The sequence below is a fragment of the Tigriopus californicus genome, chromosome 1 (assembly GCF_007210705.1).
Source record: "Tigriopus californicus strain San Diego chromosome 1, Tcal_SD_v2.1, whole genome shotgun sequence".
In the NCBI taxonomy this organism is placed as follows: Eukaryota; Metazoa; Arthropoda; class Copepoda; order Harpacticoida; family Harpacticidae; genus Tigriopus; species Tigriopus californicus.
In genome coordinates this window covers 7,187,798-7,209,099 of record NC_081440.1, presented here as the reverse complement: position 1 = coordinate 7,209,099, position 21,302 = coordinate 7,187,798, and the positions used below count along the sequence as shown (strand labels likewise).

General features: G+C 41.0%; 3 protein-coding genes across 5 annotated transcripts in view; 2 read left to right on the top strand and 1 right to left on the bottom strand.

Annotated features, from left to right (window-relative positions):
* Positions 1-127: 127 nt before the first annotated feature.
* Positions 128-4,407, top strand: LOC131883017 (tektin-4-like). Of its 2 annotated transcripts, XM_059230347.1 has the most exons (8): positions 309-1,083; positions 1,160-1,308; positions 1,456-1,613; positions 1,962-2,081; positions 2,502-2,596; positions 2,880-3,102; positions 3,236-3,390; positions 3,934-4,407. In XM_059230347.1, exons 1-8 carry the CDS (start codon positions 860-862, stop codon positions 4,163-4,165), a joined length of 1,356 nt encoding a protein of 451 aa, XP_059086330.1. In that variant the 5' UTR covers positions 309-859; the 3' UTR covers positions 4,166-4,407. The 2 variants fall into 2 exon arrangements, with proteins under 2 accessions (XP_059086339.1, XP_059086330.1); XM_059230356.1 differs by lacking the exon at positions 3,236-3,390 and having other exon boundaries at positions 128-1,083; positions 3,934-4,089.
* Positions 4,408-5,011: 604 nt separating this feature from the next.
* Positions 5,012-14,251, top strand: LOC131882994 (allatostatin-A receptor-like). Of its 2 annotated transcripts, XM_059230325.1 has the most exons (4): positions 5,012-6,268; positions 6,359-7,037; positions 12,024-13,004; positions 13,726-14,251. In XM_059230325.1, exons 2-4 carry the CDS (start codon positions 6,756-6,758, stop codon positions 14,206-14,208), a joined length of 1,746 nt encoding a protein of 581 aa, XP_059086308.1. In that variant the 5' UTR covers positions 5,012-6,268; positions 6,359-6,755; the 3' UTR covers positions 14,209-14,251. The 2 variants fall into 2 exon arrangements, with proteins under 2 accessions (XP_059086308.1, XP_059086300.1); XM_059230317.1 differs by having other exon boundaries at positions 5,012-7,037.
* A 711-nt stretch (positions 14,252-14,962) lies between these two features.
* Positions 14,963-21,302, bottom strand: part of LOC131890300 (echinoderm microtubule-associated protein-like 2) — a 7,366-nt gene continuing 1,026 nt past the window's right edge. Inside the window, 3 exon segments of the mRNA XM_059239627.1 lie at positions 14,963-15,090; positions 15,121-15,747; positions 17,989-18,205. Coding sequence (XP_059095610.1) covers positions 14,963-15,090; positions 15,121-15,747; positions 17,989-18,205 — 972 coding nt within the window.

Genomic DNA, 21,302 nt, shown 5'->3' with positions numbered 1-21,302 from the left:
TCAATTTGCAATGATAGAAGAATTTGATTGGGTAAGTATTAATCAGATTGAAACATTGAACTCTCTTAGATACTATTCAATTGAAAAGGAATGGGAAACTATGTGGAACTTGAATGGGACATTCTCCTTGGTGCTAGATTTGCTGGTTTATGGGAGGTCATATCGATTTTACTACCATTGAGTAGTCCTTAATGGCTGGATTACAACGTCCTGAAGGGAAGGAACCAGGTAACTCCCTTCGTCAACGATGAAATACGAGAGAACACATGTGTACATAGACCTAATACGAAACTAAGAAGCGCACTCAGATCTAAGAACACACAACAAGCCTTCAAGCTACGTAAATATCTTCAAAAAATGTGCGGGATAATATGTGCCAAGTCAGGTTGAATTCGCTTTAAAACTCGTTTCTCACGGGTTTTTGATTGGGAACAAAGACAGAACTAGAATGATTACACAGTCTCAGCGTCACATTTTCTGAATAATTCAGTCAAGAAGCTCCCATCTTTTCTTATAATTAATGTACAATTTGTTCGATCGTCGAGCCCGCGCTGATACACGAAAGAATGTCCCAGATACAATATACGTACATAGAGTCACACAGGGAGAGAAAGAGAGAAAAGTTGATCCACTTTCCCTGAGGTTTTCGTTCCAGTTACCATGACTCCCTAAAGCTAGAACCGACCAAACAAACTTATTCTCCCCTCTTTTTCTCTCCTCCATATTGGAATGAAAGAGGTGTTCGAGGAGCTCAAGTTCAGTTTTCCTCGTTGTCATCGAGTTTCCTGCCGTTTCCAGACAAGAAGCAAAAGATCCTCAATTCGACATTTCGGATTCAGCAAAGAAAAAAGCCTTCAAGATGGAACGTCGATACGAGCCACCCATGGAGGATGAAAGGGAAGTTTTGGGCAAGGGCACCGTCTCATTGTCCACAGCCACGGTGCCGCAACCGTTGTTAGGCTCCTATTTGCCCGTGAATCCCGTGCAACGCTACACCTTCAAGAAGTGGGCTCCAGACGATTGGAACCGAAACATTGAGACTAAACGGTTCCAATCGAATCGGGATCGGGATGCTTCACGCGTGTAAGTTTTTCAGGTTTCCACTTCTGGAAGGGGGCCTACCCGGATCTGTCTAATATCTCATTTCTTGCTTTGTCAGGCTTCGAAGTGAGGCCAAGGAGCTAATTGCTAGTTCCACAACCAAGTCCAATCGAACCCAGACTGAGGTGACTGAGAGGTTGGGGGAACGAGTTCAAAGCATTAGCTATTGGAAATTTGAATTGGAGCGAGGGATTCAAGACATGACAAGTAAGACCAACCTTGAATCCAAACATGCACAGTCATTATGTGTTTTTCTCACTTGAGCAATGTTCAATTGTACCTATTCATGAGGATTTTGACATGAAGTAGCGTACAAAAACAACCGACATGATAATACGTAATCCCTCTTTTCAGGTGAAATCGATCTCATGGTGGACGAGATTCGCCGGGTGGAGAATGCTATCCAGGCCACGGAGTCGCCCATGTTGATTGCCAGGGACTGCTTGGCCAATCGGCAGCGCCGCATTGATTCGGACCTGGTTCAGGACGATGCTGAAAAGGCTCTTCTCAAGGTGGGTTACCTGCCATTCAAGTCATCGCAGTTCATGGCTCAAAGGCAATTCAAGAGAACACTTGCTGCTTTCGGTCGCGGTTTGTTAAATCGTCACAAAAACACTTGGCTCTCGAAATGGAGAACGTGAGTGGTATTTCCAGTATAGTGGAAAATCCCAGGGATCTAGTTTCCTCGGGTGACAGATCGAGTGTTAACAATAGAGCGCAATTAGATGATGAGATGTTAGAACTTGGAACAGCATCTGGCACTCGCTTCAATGTCAGGTTAATGTATTGGAAAACATGGTGATGTTAAGTGTAACCAGAACAATATTGTCGCCTTATAATTAGTGCTAATGACACTCTAGGAACTCGAGATCATAACCGATGTACGAGACACCTTGAAGCGGACGTTGGAGAATGCCAGGGATCAGCAGTCCACCAATCGCGATTGCAAGCATCAATTGGAAATGGATTGGAGCGACAAGGTAATATTGAATCATTCATAATACTGAATTATCAATTCATTGATTAAGTGAGAGAGGGTATGAACATTAGCATCTCAAGAAAAATATTTCTAACAGAATGTTTTTGATTAAGCAGTATCTACTCGCAAAAGACAGATAGATACCCTAATTCATTTTAGCATCATCGTAATCCAAACTAAGCGAACCCGTAAAAAACAGAGTACATTCCTTTTGTGTCATGTGCACAAAGGGTGTACCTCAGTATTTGTAGATGCATCTCAAGCCAGAAAATTAGTGACGGAGAAGTTCAAGGGCTTGAGTCGGATTGCATCCACGACAATCCGAAGTTCCTATTATTTTTTTTATAGGTGGGGCTTTCAAGACAGGATGGCATTGGTCTATATTTCTAACTGGATTGATTTTCGTTTTTTTTTCTTCAAGTTTTCCGCCAATCACTTGGACTCGAAGAGTGTGAGTTTAAAAAACTCCCGAGGAAATATCGTTTACAAGGCGGGCTCCGCCATCTACAAAGAAGTGTAAGTGATCCATATAAAAAGTGTGTACTTTGTCCCAACGACATCTAAATCGAGACCCAACAAGACCTCATTCGTTTACTACGAACTGGAAGCAAATAAACACGATCTTGGGTTTACGTACAGGGAGGTCCATGTTCCCATCGCTGGGCAACAAGGGATTCCCATCCTCAAGACAGACTTAGCGTAAACAGGAAAGCCTTGGGATTGCTAGCATGAGGTCGAGAGAATGAGAAAAAAATCTGATCAAAGCCACTCATGCCCATGCCTACTTTTAAATTTGTAGCGAATCCCATCCCGAGAACTGGTTGGAATTCAGTCAGGCCAATCTTCGTCGGAGCGAGCAGGAACGCGAGGCCTCGATGAGATTAAGAGGATCCATGGCCGCCACCCTGTCTCGGACCAGTCAGGACATGCGAGAACAAGCCGATCGAGTGGAAGGAGCTCTTAATCGCAGGGTGGCAGAGACTGAAGAGGCCGCGCGGCATTTGGAAACCGAACTCAAAGAGGTAAGCAAGCAAGGGAAGCAAGGAGAGAAGGCGCCTAGGAAAAGAGGTTGACGGGAATTTGGGATGAATCTCATTTGGGAACTAACTAATGACCACCTGGTGGATGACATTCCTCTTTCTTGGACCACTCTAGACTGTGGAGGAGATAACTGGATTAGAGGCCACTATTGATCAGTTAAAGGAAGCTCATTGGGAGAAACAAAAGCCTTTGAAAGTTGCTCAAACACGCCTGTCCAATCGGCATCTTCGACCCAATGTGGAGCTTTGTCGAGATGATCCAGCTCATGGGTACGTTCAACTGAGATGTCGAATAACAACATGGAAATAAAGACTGGCGAAGGTTCCTATTTGAGGCTACTTAGCGTTTCGGCCATTTTCTGTCTATGACTATGTATGACAGCGAAAAAGAGTTGGAAGAATGAATGAAAGAATTAATGAAAGAATTAAGGGGCCGAAGGGAGCTAACTGAATTTGAAAAAGGCTCGAGGTAAAAGAATGTCTCACCAGGCATCTCATCTTTAAAACATGTTCCCTTTCCACAATCTACGTCATAACTGAACAAACACTGTTGCTTTTGGAAGTTCTTTTTAGTATCGTCGCTAGAGTCCTCAAATGTTGCATGCACTTGACATGCCCTGTCTATTGAAAATTTCAGCACTGGCAGTTCCGCTCAACGAGAGTTGGGGGGAGGGGGGGGAGGGAGGACAGTAGCACATTTATTTGTCCTTTCTTACTTAAATCAGCTCCAATTCTGCTTGACCAATGACGTCCATTGTCAGTTCTCTCTTCTTGTTGGTTGGTCTCATTCTTTTCTTTTGTTTCTGAATCCAGATTGATCGAGGAGGTTGATGAGCTGGAAAAGGATTTGCGCCGCCTTGAGCTCACCACTGATCATGCCGAGGATCGCCTTCGAGACCTTCAGCATACACGGCTCTCTCTGGAAAAAGAGCTCGACATCAAAAGGAATTCCCTTATCATTGATCGGGATAGATGTCTCAAAGTGAGGGGCATGTTCCCGTCCACTAATTTGCTCAGCGGATATCGAAACACCACTGCTCTGTAAAGACAATGAATGAATGGAAATAATAGTACGGGGACAATATTTGACTACGCACAAAATCCACACAGTAAGAAGGTTTGGTTCGTGCACTCATACTTCAACACCATTGACAAATTGTCGACCATTTTTCAAGTCTAATTAGTCCGAATATATGTCAAAGCTTGTCTGTTTTCACCCTCTTTCATCACCACTTTTTCATGCTATCACATTTGGTGTCAACACAACTGTCTAATAAAACCCCACCATCAAGAATATCCCAGTACCATTTGATCTACGTAGCTCCTGTGATGATTCCAAATTACTAGGCTCAACTAAGCGTCTTAAAAGTTGAACATCAACGATTAGAAGTGCTCGAAATTCGCTTGCACACCCAGAAAATTATTCATTCAAACAATTTCATTCTCATTAACCAACGAAAGTGGATTTTGAGACATATCACTTGATCACTTAGCACGGGTACTTTGAGATCATTAATGCCAAACCTTCTCCTAAAAGCAAGGATATTCCTCATTGATATCGCACATTTTGATCAAAATCCGTCATCCCCCAGAAATCACCTCTTACAATAACACCTGGGAATCGAACCAACGAGGCTCAGATGGGTAACATGACATGCTCAAGCAGGAAAACTCATGTGACTGTTTAATGCCGGATCACGTTGATCCTAAGACCATTTGCTTGGTACAGATCAGCTTTCTTGTGACATTCATTTGAAGTGGCTCAACATACAATCATATGATACCTTGCTCTCGCTGCTCTCGAGTTGGTTTGTAAGTAAGTGGTGGTGATACGTTTTTGTGTATCGCTCTACAGAAAGTGCTTCATGCTTTGACACAAGCTGAGCTAACCTTGGCGAGAACTTTTGTGTTGTGAGGTGACAAGCAGACAGACATCTAAAGTCGGCCATGTCAAGGATCCAGAAAACTGCACGCAATGGCACAGCAAAGAGCACCTCAAAATATCATCGCAAGAATTTCCTTGGGCCCGGCACATTGAACTCAAAACATGACAGGCTCAATCGTCCTATTCCAAAGATGAAGATATGATACCTGAGCTGAGTGTGTGGGTGGGTGTGTCTCTCGGTCTACGAGTTTTTTGACAAAACAATTGATGGATGCATCAGACTCGTCTTGGTAGAACGCTTAAACACCGCATGAAAGGCAAGCATTCAAGAGCACTTGGTATGTGAGCAATACATTCATAATCCTGTATGAGAGTTTCATACCTTTTATGGACCTGAACCAAGGACAGATAACGGGAACCATTGAGCGAGTAATCCAATAAGGATGGTGATAAGGGTTCCGCGGTTCCACACGAGAGAGAAGTCTGTTGGCACTAAAAAGGAAAAAAAACGAACCTTGCAAAACTTGCAATCACTTACGAGAAAAAGCATGTTAAGGAAGTGTACGAAAAATGCACAAAATCCCACATGACATTTACAAAGTCACTGTTTAAGGATTTGTGCTCTTTGCTCCTAAATGGTAATCAAAAGATGGATTCTCTCGTTTTCTTGTCTCATTTCCAAACTGACTTCTAATGGAGACCGCTGCTTTTTGGGCTCTTTGTGCTGTTTTGTATATTATCATAATAACTCTACTATATCAAATCCTTGAACAGAAAGTGCTTAAAATGTACGAAGGAAAAAAAGTTATTGAAGCCTAAATAAGAGGCCATTGTTGATTTTTCTCTCTTCTTAAGACAAAAGTAATAATACATGTTTGACACATTTCTTACGTACCGTAAATCCTCTTGTCTTTTAATGAATAATTTGGAAGAGTACAATAAGGAGTTGGTGTAGCCGAGCGGTCTGAGAGGCAGCACAACCACGGCAAGAAACCCCTCCCAAGGAGACGTGGATTCAAACCCCGGCACCGAATGTAGCCCTTTTTTTAACCACATTGACGTTGATTGCCATTGGAGCAAATGAAGAAAGTTGCCAGGATTTTCAAGTTGTCGTGTCAAGGCATAATGGGCATAATTTAAAGGTAACAGTCTTTATGATATCTTCCAAGCGATAAACATAGAGTAAGCTGATACCTTCATTCTATGCGAACCCAGGATACATACATACTCCATGGGTCTCCGAAAATGTAGTTAACAGCTGAGGTAACGAAATTTACTGCCTTCCGCAAATACCTTCCATATTATAGCTTCTTTGGTCTACCTCGAAATTGGTTTTCAAAAATTTCATTGCAGTTTTCCCAAATTTATCAACTGTTTTGGTGCTTTACCTAATCAAACTAGAGGCATAAGAGAGCGAGAGGCCTCGGAGAGAACTAACGGGCAATTGGAACCGGGACTAGTCAAACGAACGAATAAAGGAACAGGTCGAGGATCGAGGAACACGGATCGCGAAGCTCACCAGCGAGGAGAGCGACAAGGCGCGGATGTACTCAGTTGGAGATTCAGCGTCGGTGGGTCTACTTGTACTACGCATAGAAATATAATCATAATAACCTCTACCATCCTTGAGTTCATTGAAAAGAGAGAAACATGTTGCTGCACAGGATCGTCTTGAGTTGTTTGTCTTGGCGAAGCTTTGCTATTTGAAATTCATAACAAGACATCGGCAAGTTGATCTGGGATTGAAACTATGGAGATGAGCATGGCGGAAATGTGTGAGATGTCTTCCGAGGAACTGAGACTCTTCTTTCTGAATGTGACCAAACTCGAAGATGGGAATGGGACCGTTGACGAGTTCATGTCCCGCCAATCGGAGGCTTGTGAGCAGCTTCAATTCCATCAGGTGGTTTCCTGGTTGGTTCCTATCATTTTTGCTGTGATTGTCGTCGTGGGCGTGATTGGAAACACTCTGGTCTTAGTGGTGGTTCTCTTTGGGAACCAGATGCGCAATACAACCAACGTACTTATTTTGGTAAGTTTTGGGAATTCGAGACCCCAGCCGGCAACCACTTGATCAAAGAAGCTTCACGCACGAAATCGAAACCATTCCCCTTTGTAGCCGATGGTGGAATTGATTTTTTTTGCCAAGATTGGACAACTTTGTGCTGGAGTTACACCGTACTCTAGATAAGGAACAATGGCTGCTTTCTGCTAAAATATGGTTCCGTTAGGGTTTGATACCATCTCCCCCCAAAAATGTGAATCTGTTTTGGGGCACAATTCTGGCAAAACGGCTGGCTTGAAGTAGACAGTCAAGCGTGCTGTTGGATGCAATGCCACATATACTTCCAGGCAATGTATCCAGCCTCGTACTTAAGCCATTCAATCTCTACCGGGTTGACCATCAGTAGTTGGACATCATTCAAACTAGTTCTTTTTCATCAGTTTAGATTCAATGAAAGGAAGAAACTAGCTTGCGAAGAACAATATTTGTTAAAAAGCGTAGAGATATCTATAGAGAAAAGGCAGAATAATTTCTTGATATAAGACTTAGAGCAACCCAAAACTAAGGTTGTCATTGCGCAAGGCGAGATCGTGAGTTTTGAGTTGCTAACCCTGTAGATAGGGGTTGTGAAACCTTTGGAGTCTATGAATCGACAAATGTATTCAAAACAAGCACTTTTTCTTCCCCCAGCTAACGGCCAATATCGGAAGCACTCACAAAATACAAAGGAAAAGCAGATTAACTCTCAAAATACATCATGTGTATGTGAGCGGGTGTTATGGGTTAATCCGGACAAAAGCAGGTATTTAGAGTTGATACTCGTCGGCTCCGGACCTTCGAACCTCCATTTCCGTTGATATTGGTGCTTATGGAGTCCTGATGAAATGGATCAAAGGGTTTCTCATGAGAGAATGTGGTCAGTTCTTAGTTTGGTTGATCCCATTCTGTGAGGATATACATAAACCCAATGGCAATCCGTATTACATCTGAGGTCATCAAAGCGAAACTAAAAGATCAATAATTTCCAGCATCTTGCAGACAGCCTATCATTTATAAGCATTGAGCAAAAAAAAGCGATGTGTGTGCGTAATTGGGTAATGATCAATTTTTTTTTCCACTTTCAATTAGGGCATCCTCTAATCTAGCTTAGAGTTGTCTACGAGTACTTTCTTTTTGTTGTCTTGGAGCTTGTTTGCAAGCAAGCTCTTGGTCTTTCTCGTTCCAAGTTCAGGACTAAAGCTTTTAAACTCTGGATTTGGTTTACATTAAATATTTTCAATTGCCTACTGAATCCCATTTAAGTTCTTCCACTCGGTCACTCAGTCATGTGCGACAATTAAAAAGTTTTGAGCGACCTTAACTTTCTGAGTAAAGATCCAATTCATGTTGGTACGGAATTTGAAGACGCTTCAGGGAAGAGACAACAGAGAGAAGACTCCGTATTTTTTTCGCATGAAATCTGTCCCTAAGTCAACATCCAATATGTTAAGGAGTTTTCAAAATAATTTTCGATGCCTTACGTTAGAGCTTCGTTGAATTTTGATAAATAACAAAGCATGTATGACCTTTCAAGAAATCCGACATGTCTAATAGTGTTTTCCTGCTTTGCACTCGAGGCTGTTTCGGCCAATGACATTCCAAAAGGTACAGAATGGATTAAAATGGCTTTTCATAATTTCAATTGAAAGTAAAGTTCTTTACAAACTGTTTTATGTCACCTTTTAAAGACCATTATTGGTTTTTCTGTAATTGGGCATAATATTGGTATTGACCTTTTCTATCCCACCTTGTTTAACTCAGTAACATCCCGGAAGTTAATAATGGGAAATTCAAGAAGTGCAAAAAGTTGAACCCTTCTGAAAGGACTACAGGTTGTACTAGTTTGTTTCTAACTGTTCTAAAGTTGGTGTCTGAAATTTTAGTTCACAGACCTTAAGGCCATTGTTGAAATATTAACATCCTTGGAAGGTCGCTCTTTTTTCCAACATAATAGAAATGAAAAAGTTTACTGGACCAAAACTCCATTGAGTGCATGATCAGGATCAGGATTAGAAGGAAAATCCTCCAACTTAGCAAAGACTTTGGTCTTTTGTCACTGATGCATTTGTTGCACATATTGAGGCATCATTTCAGTAACTACGTAAAGTACAGTACATTTACGGTACAAGACAATAAAGGAAGTTGTTCGGTATTATCATGTTACATGAAGAAATGACAATGGCTTCAAAGACTTTGGGCTTATTTATCTCAATAATCGGATAAACACATTTGAGTTCTTAGAGCACAATTTCCCTTCGACTAGCATCTAGTTTGTCGAATCACGATATCCATTGCAATGCATCCTCTGTCCGTGGGATTTGATCTTCTCATTTTTGGACTTAAATTTGGTCAAATTGGCTGCTAAATGAAGTACGTTCGGTTGCTATGAAGTGTACACATGGTCTTGCAAGAATCAAACCGTGTCGATCTAATTTTGGCAACGATGCCAAAAAAATCCTCTTCGTGAAGAAAAGGCCGATTCACTCCCTTTCAGTCAACACTGTAAACGATCATAAGAAATCTTGAGTATGAATCCAACTGACATTTTTTAATCAAGGACGATGACCACAATGATTATTCACGGTGGTCAAAAGACCCATATCAAATTTCGAGGGAAATATCCAAGCATATCTTGGCATTTTTCTAGCTCGCAAAATCATAAAGAATAATTTCGATTTGATTGCTCTATGAGTTTCTAGTTTAGACTAAGAGCCTACATGACTAAAAACATGTATAAGTCAATAATATACAAGAAACATATAGTGATGATGCCAAAAGGGCTAATTGTCCTTATTGAATTCCAAATGGGTTTTTGAGTACACTTTCTTGACTTGTAACCAACTAACTCCTATGAATATATCATATGAAAAAAAACGACATGCTCTTAAGTATCTTTGTGCTGCCACTGCCATGATATGTTATTTAAACATCTAGCTGATGGAAATTAGAAGCACGCAAAGTTAGCACTTGATTACAAATGAACAGATGATGTATTTTGCCATTACTGAGCTATAGATTTTGGTATCAACGGTCCTGGATTTATCACTGTTTGCTTCAAAATGCCCCCATTCTATTCAAACTCAAATGTCCAGATAATAAACATAGATATACAAAGTCAAAAGAGTAAAATCTTTTTACATACTTGCAAAATAGTTCAAATTACTATTCATTATCCCCTAAAACCTTCGAAGGATGCAGATTGTTTAAATATATTTTAATGAATAAAAATCAATCTAGTTAAACAATCAGTAAAGATTTCAAGGAAATGCTTGGGGTCTCAAGGATGCACTTTTAACTCAGTGTCAACCATCTTTCAGAAAAAGCACAAATCAGTCAGTAAGAAGCAATACCAATTACGTGAATTTTGAGTAAACGCAAAAATAATAAATGATAAAAGTGCTTTCGAAATTTGCAAATCATGGTTTAGAAAAATTGTATTTTCAGATTATGTTCATAAATGTTGAATACCATTTTTAGCTATTTTGAAGTTGTTCGGGAAAAAGAAAATATTTTTTCATTTTCATGATATTGACTTGGTATTTCAGGTCTGAAAAACTGACGAAAACATGACTATCAGTTCGTTGTGGTTAAATGCATCATATGTTGTCCATTGTCATGAGAGGTTTCTTTTCATGGATTACCAAACGTTATCGGATTTACTGGACTTGCACTAATTGGCCCGACAAAGTCCCAAAGTTGGGTTTCGGTAGACCTCTACCTTATGGAGATCCTTAAAATTTAGTTAATGCATGCAGTCCCCTGTCATACGGAGACATAAATAGATGTTAGAGATCTTCGATCAATCCTTCAAAAAGTTGTCATCACTCAATCGTCATTGTTAACCTTTGCTTCGGCTTTGGCTCTTCCTTCGTCTAGGTTTTCTTTTTGTTAGTCTAAAAATCTAGTATTTAAAAGCGGGATAATAACAATTTTCACTTTTTATTGTCTAAATCCAAGATCCGAAAAAGCAAAGGGTTAGGATTCTGATTGCCTTGTCCCTGACAATCATGTGTGGAAAATGAGGGTATCGACCACTCACGGCCTCCTCGAACATCGAGTGGAGTATAATTGTGCATAAGGACAATAATCCTTTAACCCCTATCCCAATTTGTGGAACCCAAGCTTAATCGATGATGACGAGCAAAGACAAGAAAGCTAGGGATAACTGGGAATGAAGCAAATGGGAGGAAAACACGAGCGAAAGTCGCAGTTATGCTCTCAAAATATCCACCCATGCTCTATGGGTCGCCGGGAGCGGTTCCAACAGGGCAATAGATTGTTGTAAAGAAAACCAATATTTGCCTATTTTATTCTCCTTTCCCGCAAGGGGTGTTTAGTACTCGAGCATATTTGGCCCAATGACCTTGAATCCGCCTCTAATAGTGAGTCTGAACATGTGATACAGATGCGACTACAATTTGCAGGCTAGCTTTGATTAACATAATATTTTTGGTTGCTGTGCTTGCTACTACCGTCCTTTTAGAAATCTCATAGCTCCATTGATATTTAGAAGGGTATGTAGATGATTTGGAGCCTTTCCCCCGTTGAAAATGTGTATTTACGAAAAACAGGCTCCAAGTTAATCATGACATGTGGGAGGTTGTGCAATTGAAAAACGTACCCTCCACACTAATGGAGCCTTAAGTTGCGGTTACAACATACTACAGACGCTTGTTATAGAGTCAATATCGAGCCTTTAGCCACCAGAAAAAGGTCGAGGGTTTCCGCTGGCCTTGAACGAGCCAGCCCAATTAAATCTCCAATCACGCTTTGCTTTGTCAAATTGAGTTAGACTCATACTTTGTTGAAGGCCCAATAAGTGCAACGGGTAGTCCAACTTTGGGTTCCCACTTTTGGCACATATATTCAATTGCCGTCCCCATATTATTGTTCGCATAGTTTTCATTTACATATAAGCCGCCCATATCTCGACCAAACAAACATATCTGGAGTTGTTTTTTCTCGTTCTTTCAGAATCTGGCCATTTCGGATCTGCTCTTTGTGACAGTTTGCATTCCTCCCACGGCCGTTGATTACGCTATTGGGTGGCCTTTTGGGGACAGCTGTTGCAAAATCGTGCAATATTTGATCCATATCTCGCTCTACGGATCGGTGTACACATTAGTGCTCTTGTCCTTGGATCGTTACCTGGCCGTGGTCTACCCCGTTCGGTCCATATCGTTACGGACCGTTTGTAACACTACGGTTGCCATTGGGATCATCTGGTTTCTCACGGCCTTGACTTGCATTCCCGTCCTCTTCGTGTTCATCTCGAAGGACATTTCTATCCTAGGCGAGGTGCGCACCATTTGCACCTTCAATCGAATGGCTCATAATGAGGAGGTCTATCAGTCTTTGTTCTTCATCACATCGCTGGCTATGCCCTTGGTGGCCATCATGTGGCTGTACATGGCCATGCTGATAAGGCTTTGGCGAGGCTCGGCCGCCACCCACGGACCTGGTCCCGTTCGAGATCGAAAGAATGTGTGCAAAGGACAAGAGAACAAACGCCGAGTGACGCGGATGATCGTGGCGGTCATAATTGTGTTTGGCATCTGCTGGTCGCCCTTGCAGGTGGTGCTCTTGCTTCGAAACGTCAACTTGTACGATATCACCGATAGTGGGGCCTTGGTTGTCATTCAGATTATTACTCATTGTTTGGCCTATTGTAATTCGTGCTTGAACCCCATTCTGTACGCGTTCTTCTCGCCGAATTTCCGCACGGCATTCCTCAATACCTGCAGCTCGAACAAATACTTTCGCAATTCGTTCGTGTCGAAGCAAAATCAAGGGGGCAGGGGACCAAGTGGAATGGGTGGTGGGGGCGGAGGAGGTGTTGGAGGAGGAGATGGTGGCCATTCATGGAAAAGAGATGACTCCAAGGCTTTCAATGATGGACTCCCATCAGAGGGGGAAATCATGATAGACCCAAATGGAACCCCGTCACCTCATAAGGTATTGTATGAGTACCATAAGCTAGGCTGTTGTAATCTAAATTTGAGAGTTACCCTTACTTACCCTTGAAATAAAAGGCTTACTAAATGCCTTTTTTCGATTGCTTTTGAAAAGAGCTTTTGTCACGCTTGATGGAATATGGGAGATCCAATTTCTTCAAATTTCTAGATGTAATAAAAAGTAATCTTGTGCTTTTAAGCTAACCCACGTAACGCCGCAGGAATGTTGTGGCAGACTAAAACGTGTAATGTTACAAATTCCATTGCTAATTCATGTTTGGTGACAAGAAGAGGCTGTGTGATAGTTTCTATCGAGTATTTTCTGAACTTTTTAAAGGCTAAATGTACATGAATATTGTCAGTACAAAACGAAAAACCTTGCTGCATGTTCTAAAACTTTAATAAATACTTTTCCATTTTCTAATAGAACAAAAAAATTGAACAATTTGTTGGCCGTGGCCCATTGGGTGCCTTGGTTTCCTTTATTTGTAAGCTTGTTAGGTTTCACAATGCTTTTCGATTTTTCTCTCAAAATTTGACAAACCAAAGATCCTGGCATTTTATATGGACCATACCATGAGCAAACACTCAGCTCAAGAGAACATCTCAAGGGAACCCGAGTTACTGTTATGACCTTATTTACGTACGTACCGAGTGAGTGCTGTCTGTATTCTGTAAACTAACTCAAATTCGATTATCGTATATATTTTCTTCCTGTCTAGCGCGTATCGATTACTTCCATTGGGCTGAGTCGGTCCGATCGAAAAAAGCCTGCAGTCTGTCTGAAAACTTCTGTCAACGTGGTTGACTCAATATCGACGTGCCACGAGCATCCCTCAGCGAAAAAATCAAGTGTCAATGAGCTCACACCAATGAGACGCGTTCAAAGCGAGGATCTCAGCCGGAGCTCCAAGGCTCGGCTTTCGTGCCAAGTCAAACTGAGTCAGCCGACTAATAAATCTTCAGCCTCAACGTCATCGCCCTCGACCTCGTCATCGAGCTCGTCGTCTTCGTCGTCTTGTTCGTCATTGTCCACAAATATAACACCTCGGGTTACGCTTGACGTTCTCGATCCAGCCCGGCCTAAGAGATCTTCCGCCAAGTATTTGAATAGTGCTATCAATTCCAAATTAAGAAGGACTACCCCCCTCAAGAATACTGAGGTCACCATCGAAACAATGGAAACTAGTTTTGTACAAGTTTGAGTGCTTCAGAAGAAGATAAAATATGTGAATATTCATTTATGTACATATTGTGTTGTATTTTGTTTCTGACAGACTGTCATATAGCAAAGGGACGGGTTTTGTGACTGGTCTTTGGTATTCGCCACTAGAGTAGATCCTGTCGCCGAAAGAAAAGCTTTCAGTTTGTCGAGGCAACAATTCCTAACTCGCCATGCCATTCCTACGCAGAACTCGTAGCGGAAAGACGCGTCATAATTTTTCTCGTTGAAACAGCGGGGCTCCATGAGGTTATTTCTTATTTTTACAGATATGATGTGCCAGACTAATTGTTGAATAGACGTAGGTAATATTGCATTATAAAGCCCTTGAATAAGCATTGCTCACGTATTTGTACTGCAAAAAAACGTGGACAGCTCCGCTTTGACAAATTTAAGAAAGAATTGCTTTCGAAGAATCTTTTTTGACTTCAAAGAGTGACGTGTTCTGTACTTAATAACAAAGGGTTCAATTCACGATCTTGGAATGGATCTAGGCGCACAGTTGTGGACAACTGCAAATGTAAGCCCAGCATTGAATTTGCTTACAAGCACATTTGTACTTCCCACGTCTACAATGAGACTTATAAATATGCGTTTGCCCGTGTCAATGCCGAGAAACTTTTGTACAAGGGAAATGTTTGCAAGTGAGTGTACTGTTCTTCCAATATAAAAATATAAATAATGTTAAGGTATTGTTATTTATATGACCATTGTTTCACTTGAGCAAAAAAGCCCTTCTATTCACCACGGCTTCCCGAATTTTGAGCTCCCGTCGACCATTAAATGATGCTCGAATCTTTCCCACCCCCTGAAACCAATCTTGTCCCATCGCCCAGGAACCTCACTACCGAGACATGACTGGAGTGTCAAATGAAGAGCATCAATTCAGATCTGGGTTGGGTGGCTGGATAGGGATAAATCAAGACGAATCCGCGATCATCTCCAATGACCAACATGTCTTGACTCGCATCACATGAGTTGATATCTGTACCGTCGTCGATCCGTGTCCAAATTGCCAGGGAATTGAAATCAAGCGGACACGTGTGACTGGCCCACTCTGTGATGACATCTAGATCTTCCGAATCCGTGACTTGTGTCATTTGATTCACTACCCAATAGAGAAGCTCGTGGTCTGCTGAATTGGTTCGTAAATAGTTGCCATCGTCTGACCAATCAATATGCTTGACTTTGCTAGAGTGGCCATTCAAGTCAGAGAGATGGTTGGCCTTGTCGTCAGAATCCAACATAATCTCGACACAATGCAACTCTCCATCATCCGTGCCAATAATAGCCAGATACTCGGTAGGGGACAAAGAAATACAGGAAATACCCTCCTTGAAATCCATGAGCTCCTCTTTTTCGGGAATGTTGTCTGAATTGAGGGGTATGTAGAAGATTTTCCCATCATCCGAGCCGGCGAGTGCAAAATGGCCATCGAAAGCAGTAGCCAAGGATGTCAAGGACGTTTCTGATACTTCCAGTACCCAATCCGCCTTGTGAGCAACTCCATCCCAACAGATCACTTGAGATCACTCTCAATAAACAAGACTGAATAACTTACCAGTACTGTAGTAGTCTCGTTGAGTGAGATTTCTTTACTTTCCTAAATGAAGTGAAAGAAAAATATTTCAAGTAGAGAAATGCTTGCAAATTTGAAAGCATTAAAATGATTAAAATGGAACGGTATTTTTTATTCGACATCAGACAACATATTAAAAAAAAATTAAGTTATGACATTTTTTAGTATTTCACAGTATCGAGACGCCACCCTGTGGTATAGGTCAATGAAACTCATTGACTGAATGGACTCCCATATTTGCCGTTCGGGGGCCTCAATGATGTGATGTTGCAACTACATGGTGGGTTTTCAAGATAAAACGAGAATCTGTGGTGCTTAGAATAGGCACCCTGGAAGAAGGAGGAGAGATACTGAAATAAACATTCGAACTGAGATTTCGTATATGGACGTTACCCAGTATGAAAATCCACTCAACAGTTGCTGCATCAAAAGCTGTCATTTGGAGAGACCATGAAGTAAAATCAGGGTTGCCAAAGTATTGTTCATTGTTGCTGCCACTTCAGAACCCAAAGTATGATCCAACTTTGCCAAAACAATTAGCAAATCATTTAGAATGCCAGACTTGTCCTTGAGTTGCTACATGTTTTTTCCTACAGAAATGGATTATTCCTAATTAAAATGAAGACATTCAAAGAATCTGAGGAGCTGCAAAACCTTCACAGGGTTTTGAAGGACACATTGATGTAAAAAGTTTCAGCCTCATATTAAAAGATTACATTGCTAAAGGATTCAGTGGTCATGGGATCAAACCCATGAACCCGAGCAATGCTTGGTCGCACGTTAACCAATTGCACTACATCCATCTCCCCTTTTTATTATTATCCAATAAATCATTCTTGTTTTTGGATATAATGATCACATTGCCTAAAACTTTGGCTAGTCCTGTGTTGACAGCCATATTTCATCCAACTGGAGTTGCTGTGAACCAGACCCAAAGGTGCAGCATCAGTTCAGGACCAAATCCCAGGTACAAGCCTTAGAGGGCTATCTATGGTCATGCATTGAATATGATTGATATGATCAATTTTCATGGAATTTCTACTTAACTGGAATACCTAGGTCCTCTCCACAATACCATCCCTTAGATTTACAGACATGCAGATTTCCCTTTAGATGATTTTTCCACTAAGGAATTCCCCCAGGATATTGAGGTTGAAAAAATTGTATGATTAAGCACGTCCTTTGGAGGCATTTTGAAATGAGCCACTTGTTAGAGATTGCGTCACAATTTTGGACTTAGCAGAAGTATTGACTTTGGTCAGTTTGGACTGGTGTGAGTCTGTCAAAAAGCTAGAAATCTCACAACTCTTCCAACATTAATAAACACTTCATAGGACAGCGTAATTGGTTTAACTATTTGGCAAAGTGGGATCATGTGTTCAAATTCCTTCTTTGTGTGGACTGTGGATTGGTGGAACTTGCTTCCCCTGGGAATGATTCTAAGTGTCTTGTCCTTCAAGAAGTTGGTTAGTACTAAGAGAGCAGAATGGGACTAATTTCACTATTCAATGCCCTTTCCTCTATTGCTGTCTGAACTGTCAGTTCTCTGTGCCTAGAGCTTTATGTGTCTACCTTGAACTGTCCCTGTACCCATATGCAATGCTTGGTATATTGCTGCTTGGTGGCTTGGGGGCTTTTTTCTCTTTTCTCTTTCTTTCGTTCTTTCGTTCTTCCCAATTATTCGTATTTTTTTTCTTTCATCCATTTACTTTTTCTCACACAATGTGTTTTCAAGTGGCAGCAACAATGAACAATATTTTGGCAACCCTGATTTTACTTCATGGTCTCTCCAAATGAGAGCTTTTGATGCAGCAACTGTTGAGTGGATTTTCATACTGCGTAACGTCCATAGATTTCGTAGAGCAAAGGTGTGTTTCTTCGTTCGTACAACTTGTGGTCCTAGAAACCCACAAATCCTTGCAGTTTGCGAAAGTCATTGTCATCAATCATTAATTTTGTAATGCTTTTTTTGGGAAAATAAGTGATTTTTGGGCAAATAAGTGATTTTTGGGCAAATAAGTGATTTTTGGGAAAATAAGTGCTTTTTGGCAAACAAAAGTGTTTTTTTTTACTTTTTCACATAGCGTGTCGGTCTCTATAATCATTATGAATTGCTGATATTCCCATTATATCTTGAAAATCCTACAAAGCTTTTCGCTCCATCCATGGTGGATGCCACCTGACGCGTCAACGTCTCAGGATCTTCATCCAATTCGAGCGCCTCCTTCAACTTTGCTTGAAGTCTCTCGACCTCCAATTGTGACCGAAGGATTTTGATTTCCCGTTCCCAGGCCGTTCTCTCATCTTCCCGGGCCGTTCTCTCCCGAGCTAAGGTCTCCTCCAATCGGGCAATTTTTGCCTGTGGGCTTTCCGGTGATGGAGTGTTTATATCCGACATTTTCTGGAAGCGAGAGAAGTTCTATCGTTGTAACTGACTTTCATCAATTATTGGTATAGGGATAAACAGTTATGTTTTAAAACAAACATAATCGGAGGCAATGATGGAGAACGCTACCCTCCGCAAGGGTGGCGTATCAGGGTCGGCATGAATTTCTTTAACTTTTTTTTTACTTACTTAATTCAAATTTTATTGATTTCCTCATGAGTTAACAACGTTGAATGTTGGTTGGGTTGACCACTTGAATTAAAAATAGTTTGCATTATAATGTGCTTGGTGAAAATCGTTTTAGAACGCCATACTAAAGCAACTAGAGGGCACTAAATATATTGACTGAAATATCGCCTCACAATCTTACAAAGAAACTAGCTCTTGGTGATTTCTGCTTTTTTCAAGCAGTAGTGATCAATACCTTGTTAGCTTCGTCGTTAAACAGTTTCTTATAAAGAGAGATGTCTTTGGTTTGATTTTCCTCCCTGACCTTTCACAAGGAAACTTTCAGACCTTGACAACACCCATAGACCAATAACCAATCACATGCGGACTGGTTATTGGAACCACGTATGTATGGTTTGATATAAGTTACCTGGCTCTTACTTCAGTGTTAAGTAAGGTTCAACTCTCCAACCCCAAAACCAGAACTAGAAAATATGAAGCTTAAGTAAAGCACAGCTAAGCAGCAACCAACTTAAAATTACTTGAGGGAAGGGGTCCAATAAGCCAAGTAATTTATTACCTAGTTTGGTATGTTTGCAAGTTATTAACTTGTCAAACTGAAGAATATTGCAATGCCTTGAAATCTGGCTCACAACGATTTTTTCTCTCGTACTTACTTGTTTTGAGACTTATATTGGTCGTACATTCTCTCATTCGCCTTCGCAACTTTTAGAGGTTTCGTGAGGCGTTAGTCATCATAGTGCGCAACCAAATGTGGTGCCTTCCCTTGTTGGATTGCACAAACAAATTTAAATTGCAATCAAAACTAACTTAATTTTTATGGCTGAAAGTGTTTTAGAATGAGATAATTATGCAAAAATACATGTGTTCATGGGTCTATTTCGTTTTTGCCCGTATGTCTGCGAGCAGCTTGCCGGTCAGCTGTCATCTCATTGTCTCTTATTCAAGGACCATAACACTTTTGACCTTTAGGCCTAGGGATAACGACCAGACAGACCGGTGTTGTTGCTAGGAAGGGGGCTTGGGCATAGATTGTGTCAAAGTTACTTATAGTTGATGGGAAAAGACTTTAATTTGCTAGATAAATGGCCTAACTGGCCTGTAAATGTCAAACTCGATCCCTCCCACGTTGATAAACGTAATTCTCCACCAATTAGTTGGCGGTGCTCATTTTTTTTTATTTGTGGCAAAATTTTATCAACTTTAGAAAGAGACTTAAAGGGTTATTAATATCATGTTAGGTTAGGTTCGATTAGAACATAATTAGAATCTGGTATGGCTGTTTGCAATTAATGATGCCTCCAAAGTAATTTCAGTCTTAGAACTACCCCTTAAAGCACAAAGATGTGTTTAGTTTGGCTCTGGGACGCATTTAAACTCTTTGTTTTGGAGCAAAAATGAAGGTTCAAACTTCAACTGCTATGGTGCATTGACCTCACTGTCGTACTATTCTAAATACAGAGCACTAATCAAAGCCATCCTTGACACTTTGAGAAATGCCAAGAAAATCATGGTGCTTTTTTACCACCACCTGACATGCAACCTATTTCAGTCTGGGTTGGTTATATGAGAAGGAATTGAGTATAATGATATTGGAACTATGTTGGGCCAGTATTAGGATAGGTGAAGTAACCCAAGTTTGAATCTCCATCCATCAAATTTGACAAGCACTGCCTACTATCTTGGTGAATTAGTTTGAATGGAATTTTTCTATTTTGTAAATGTGGAATAGCGGTGCTAATATAATCAAACGTATCATAGCTCTTCCTCTGGAAACATCATTCTGGGTAAACTTTATTCTCCACCAATTAGTTCATTCTGGGTAAACGTTATTCTCCACCGATTAGTTGGCGGAGCTAATTTTTTAAACTTAACCAAACCTTACCTAACCTAACCAAAACTTACCTAACCTAACCCAACCTCACCTAATACGATATTAACAACCCTGATAGTCTCTATCTCAACTTCTTAACATGTTGTTACAAATTTAAAAAAGTAGCCTTGCCAACTAATCGGTGGAGAATAACGTTTATCCATCATTCTGCTTTCTCGTTCTCATCCTGATATTTATCACGCCTGCGTAACAACTGCAAAGAGTGACGTGTTCTGTATATAATAACAACGGGTTCAAATGGCGATCTTGGAATGGATCTAGGCGCACAGTTGTGGACAACTGCAAATGTAAGCCCAACATTGAATTTGCTTACAAGCACATTTGTACTTCCCACTTCTACAATGAGACTTTTATAAATATGCGTTTGCCTGTGTCAATGCCGAGGAACTTTTGTACAAGGGAAATGTTTACAAGTGAGTGTACTGTTCTTCCAATATCCAAAATATATAAAAAAATCATGTTAAGGTATTGTTCTTTACACAGACCATCATTTCACGTGAGCAAGAAAGCCCTTCTATTCACCAGGGGTTCCCGAATTTTGAGCTCCCGGCGACCATTGAATGATGCTTGAGTCTTTCCCACCCCCTGAAACCAATCTTGTCCCATCGCCCAGGAACCTCACTACCAAGACATGGCTGGAGTGTCCAATGAAGAGCATAAATTCAGATCTGGGCTGGGTGGCTTATCGAAGGGCGTGGCGGGAACAAACTGGAACACGCCTACTCGATGAGGTAGAAAAATCCTAAATCTTTATTCTCGGTTTTTAAGTCAGCTGTCGTTTGACGGCTGATGCGAAAAGCGGGAAACATAAACGTTCAAACAAGCGAAATAGACAGCGTGAGACCTTGAATCAATCACCTCCCCCCAAGCCGATGAAGGAGGCTTAACAAGACATATTCTCACGCGTAATATACGTGACAACATTTACAAAAAACAGGGGCCCGTAAAGTTGGGAAATTGTAGGGAACGAAGAAAGGTTGGAAGGGGCTAGAGATAGCGATGTGGAGCTCACAGATCAAGGCGCACTGG

Bases quoted from the DNA above. Each gene is read 5' to 3' on its own strand.
- LOC131883017 (XM_059230347.1), top strand. From the start codon at position 860: ATGGAACGTCGATACGAGCCACCCATGGAGGATGAAAGGGAAGTTTTG. The intron at 1,084-1,159 runs GTAAGTTTTTCA...TTGCTTTGTCAG, and splicing joins GATCGGGATGCTTCACGCGT to GCTTCGAAGTGAGGCCAAGG. The intron at 1,614-1,961 runs GTGGGTTACCTG...ATGACACTCTAG, and splicing joins CTGAAAAGGCTCTTCTCAAG to GAACTCGAGATCATAACCGA.
- LOC131882994 (XM_059230325.1), top strand. From the start codon at position 6,756: ATGGAGATGAGCATGGCGGAAATGTGTGAGATGTCTTCCGAGGAACTG. The intron at 7,038-12,023 runs GTAAGTTTTGGG...TCGTTCTTTCAG, and splicing joins CAACCAACGTACTTATTTTG to AATCTGGCCATTTCGGATCT. The intron at 13,005-13,725 runs GTATTGTATGAG...CTTCCTGTCTAG, and splicing joins GAACCCCGTCACCTCATAAG to CGCGTATCGATTACTTCCAT.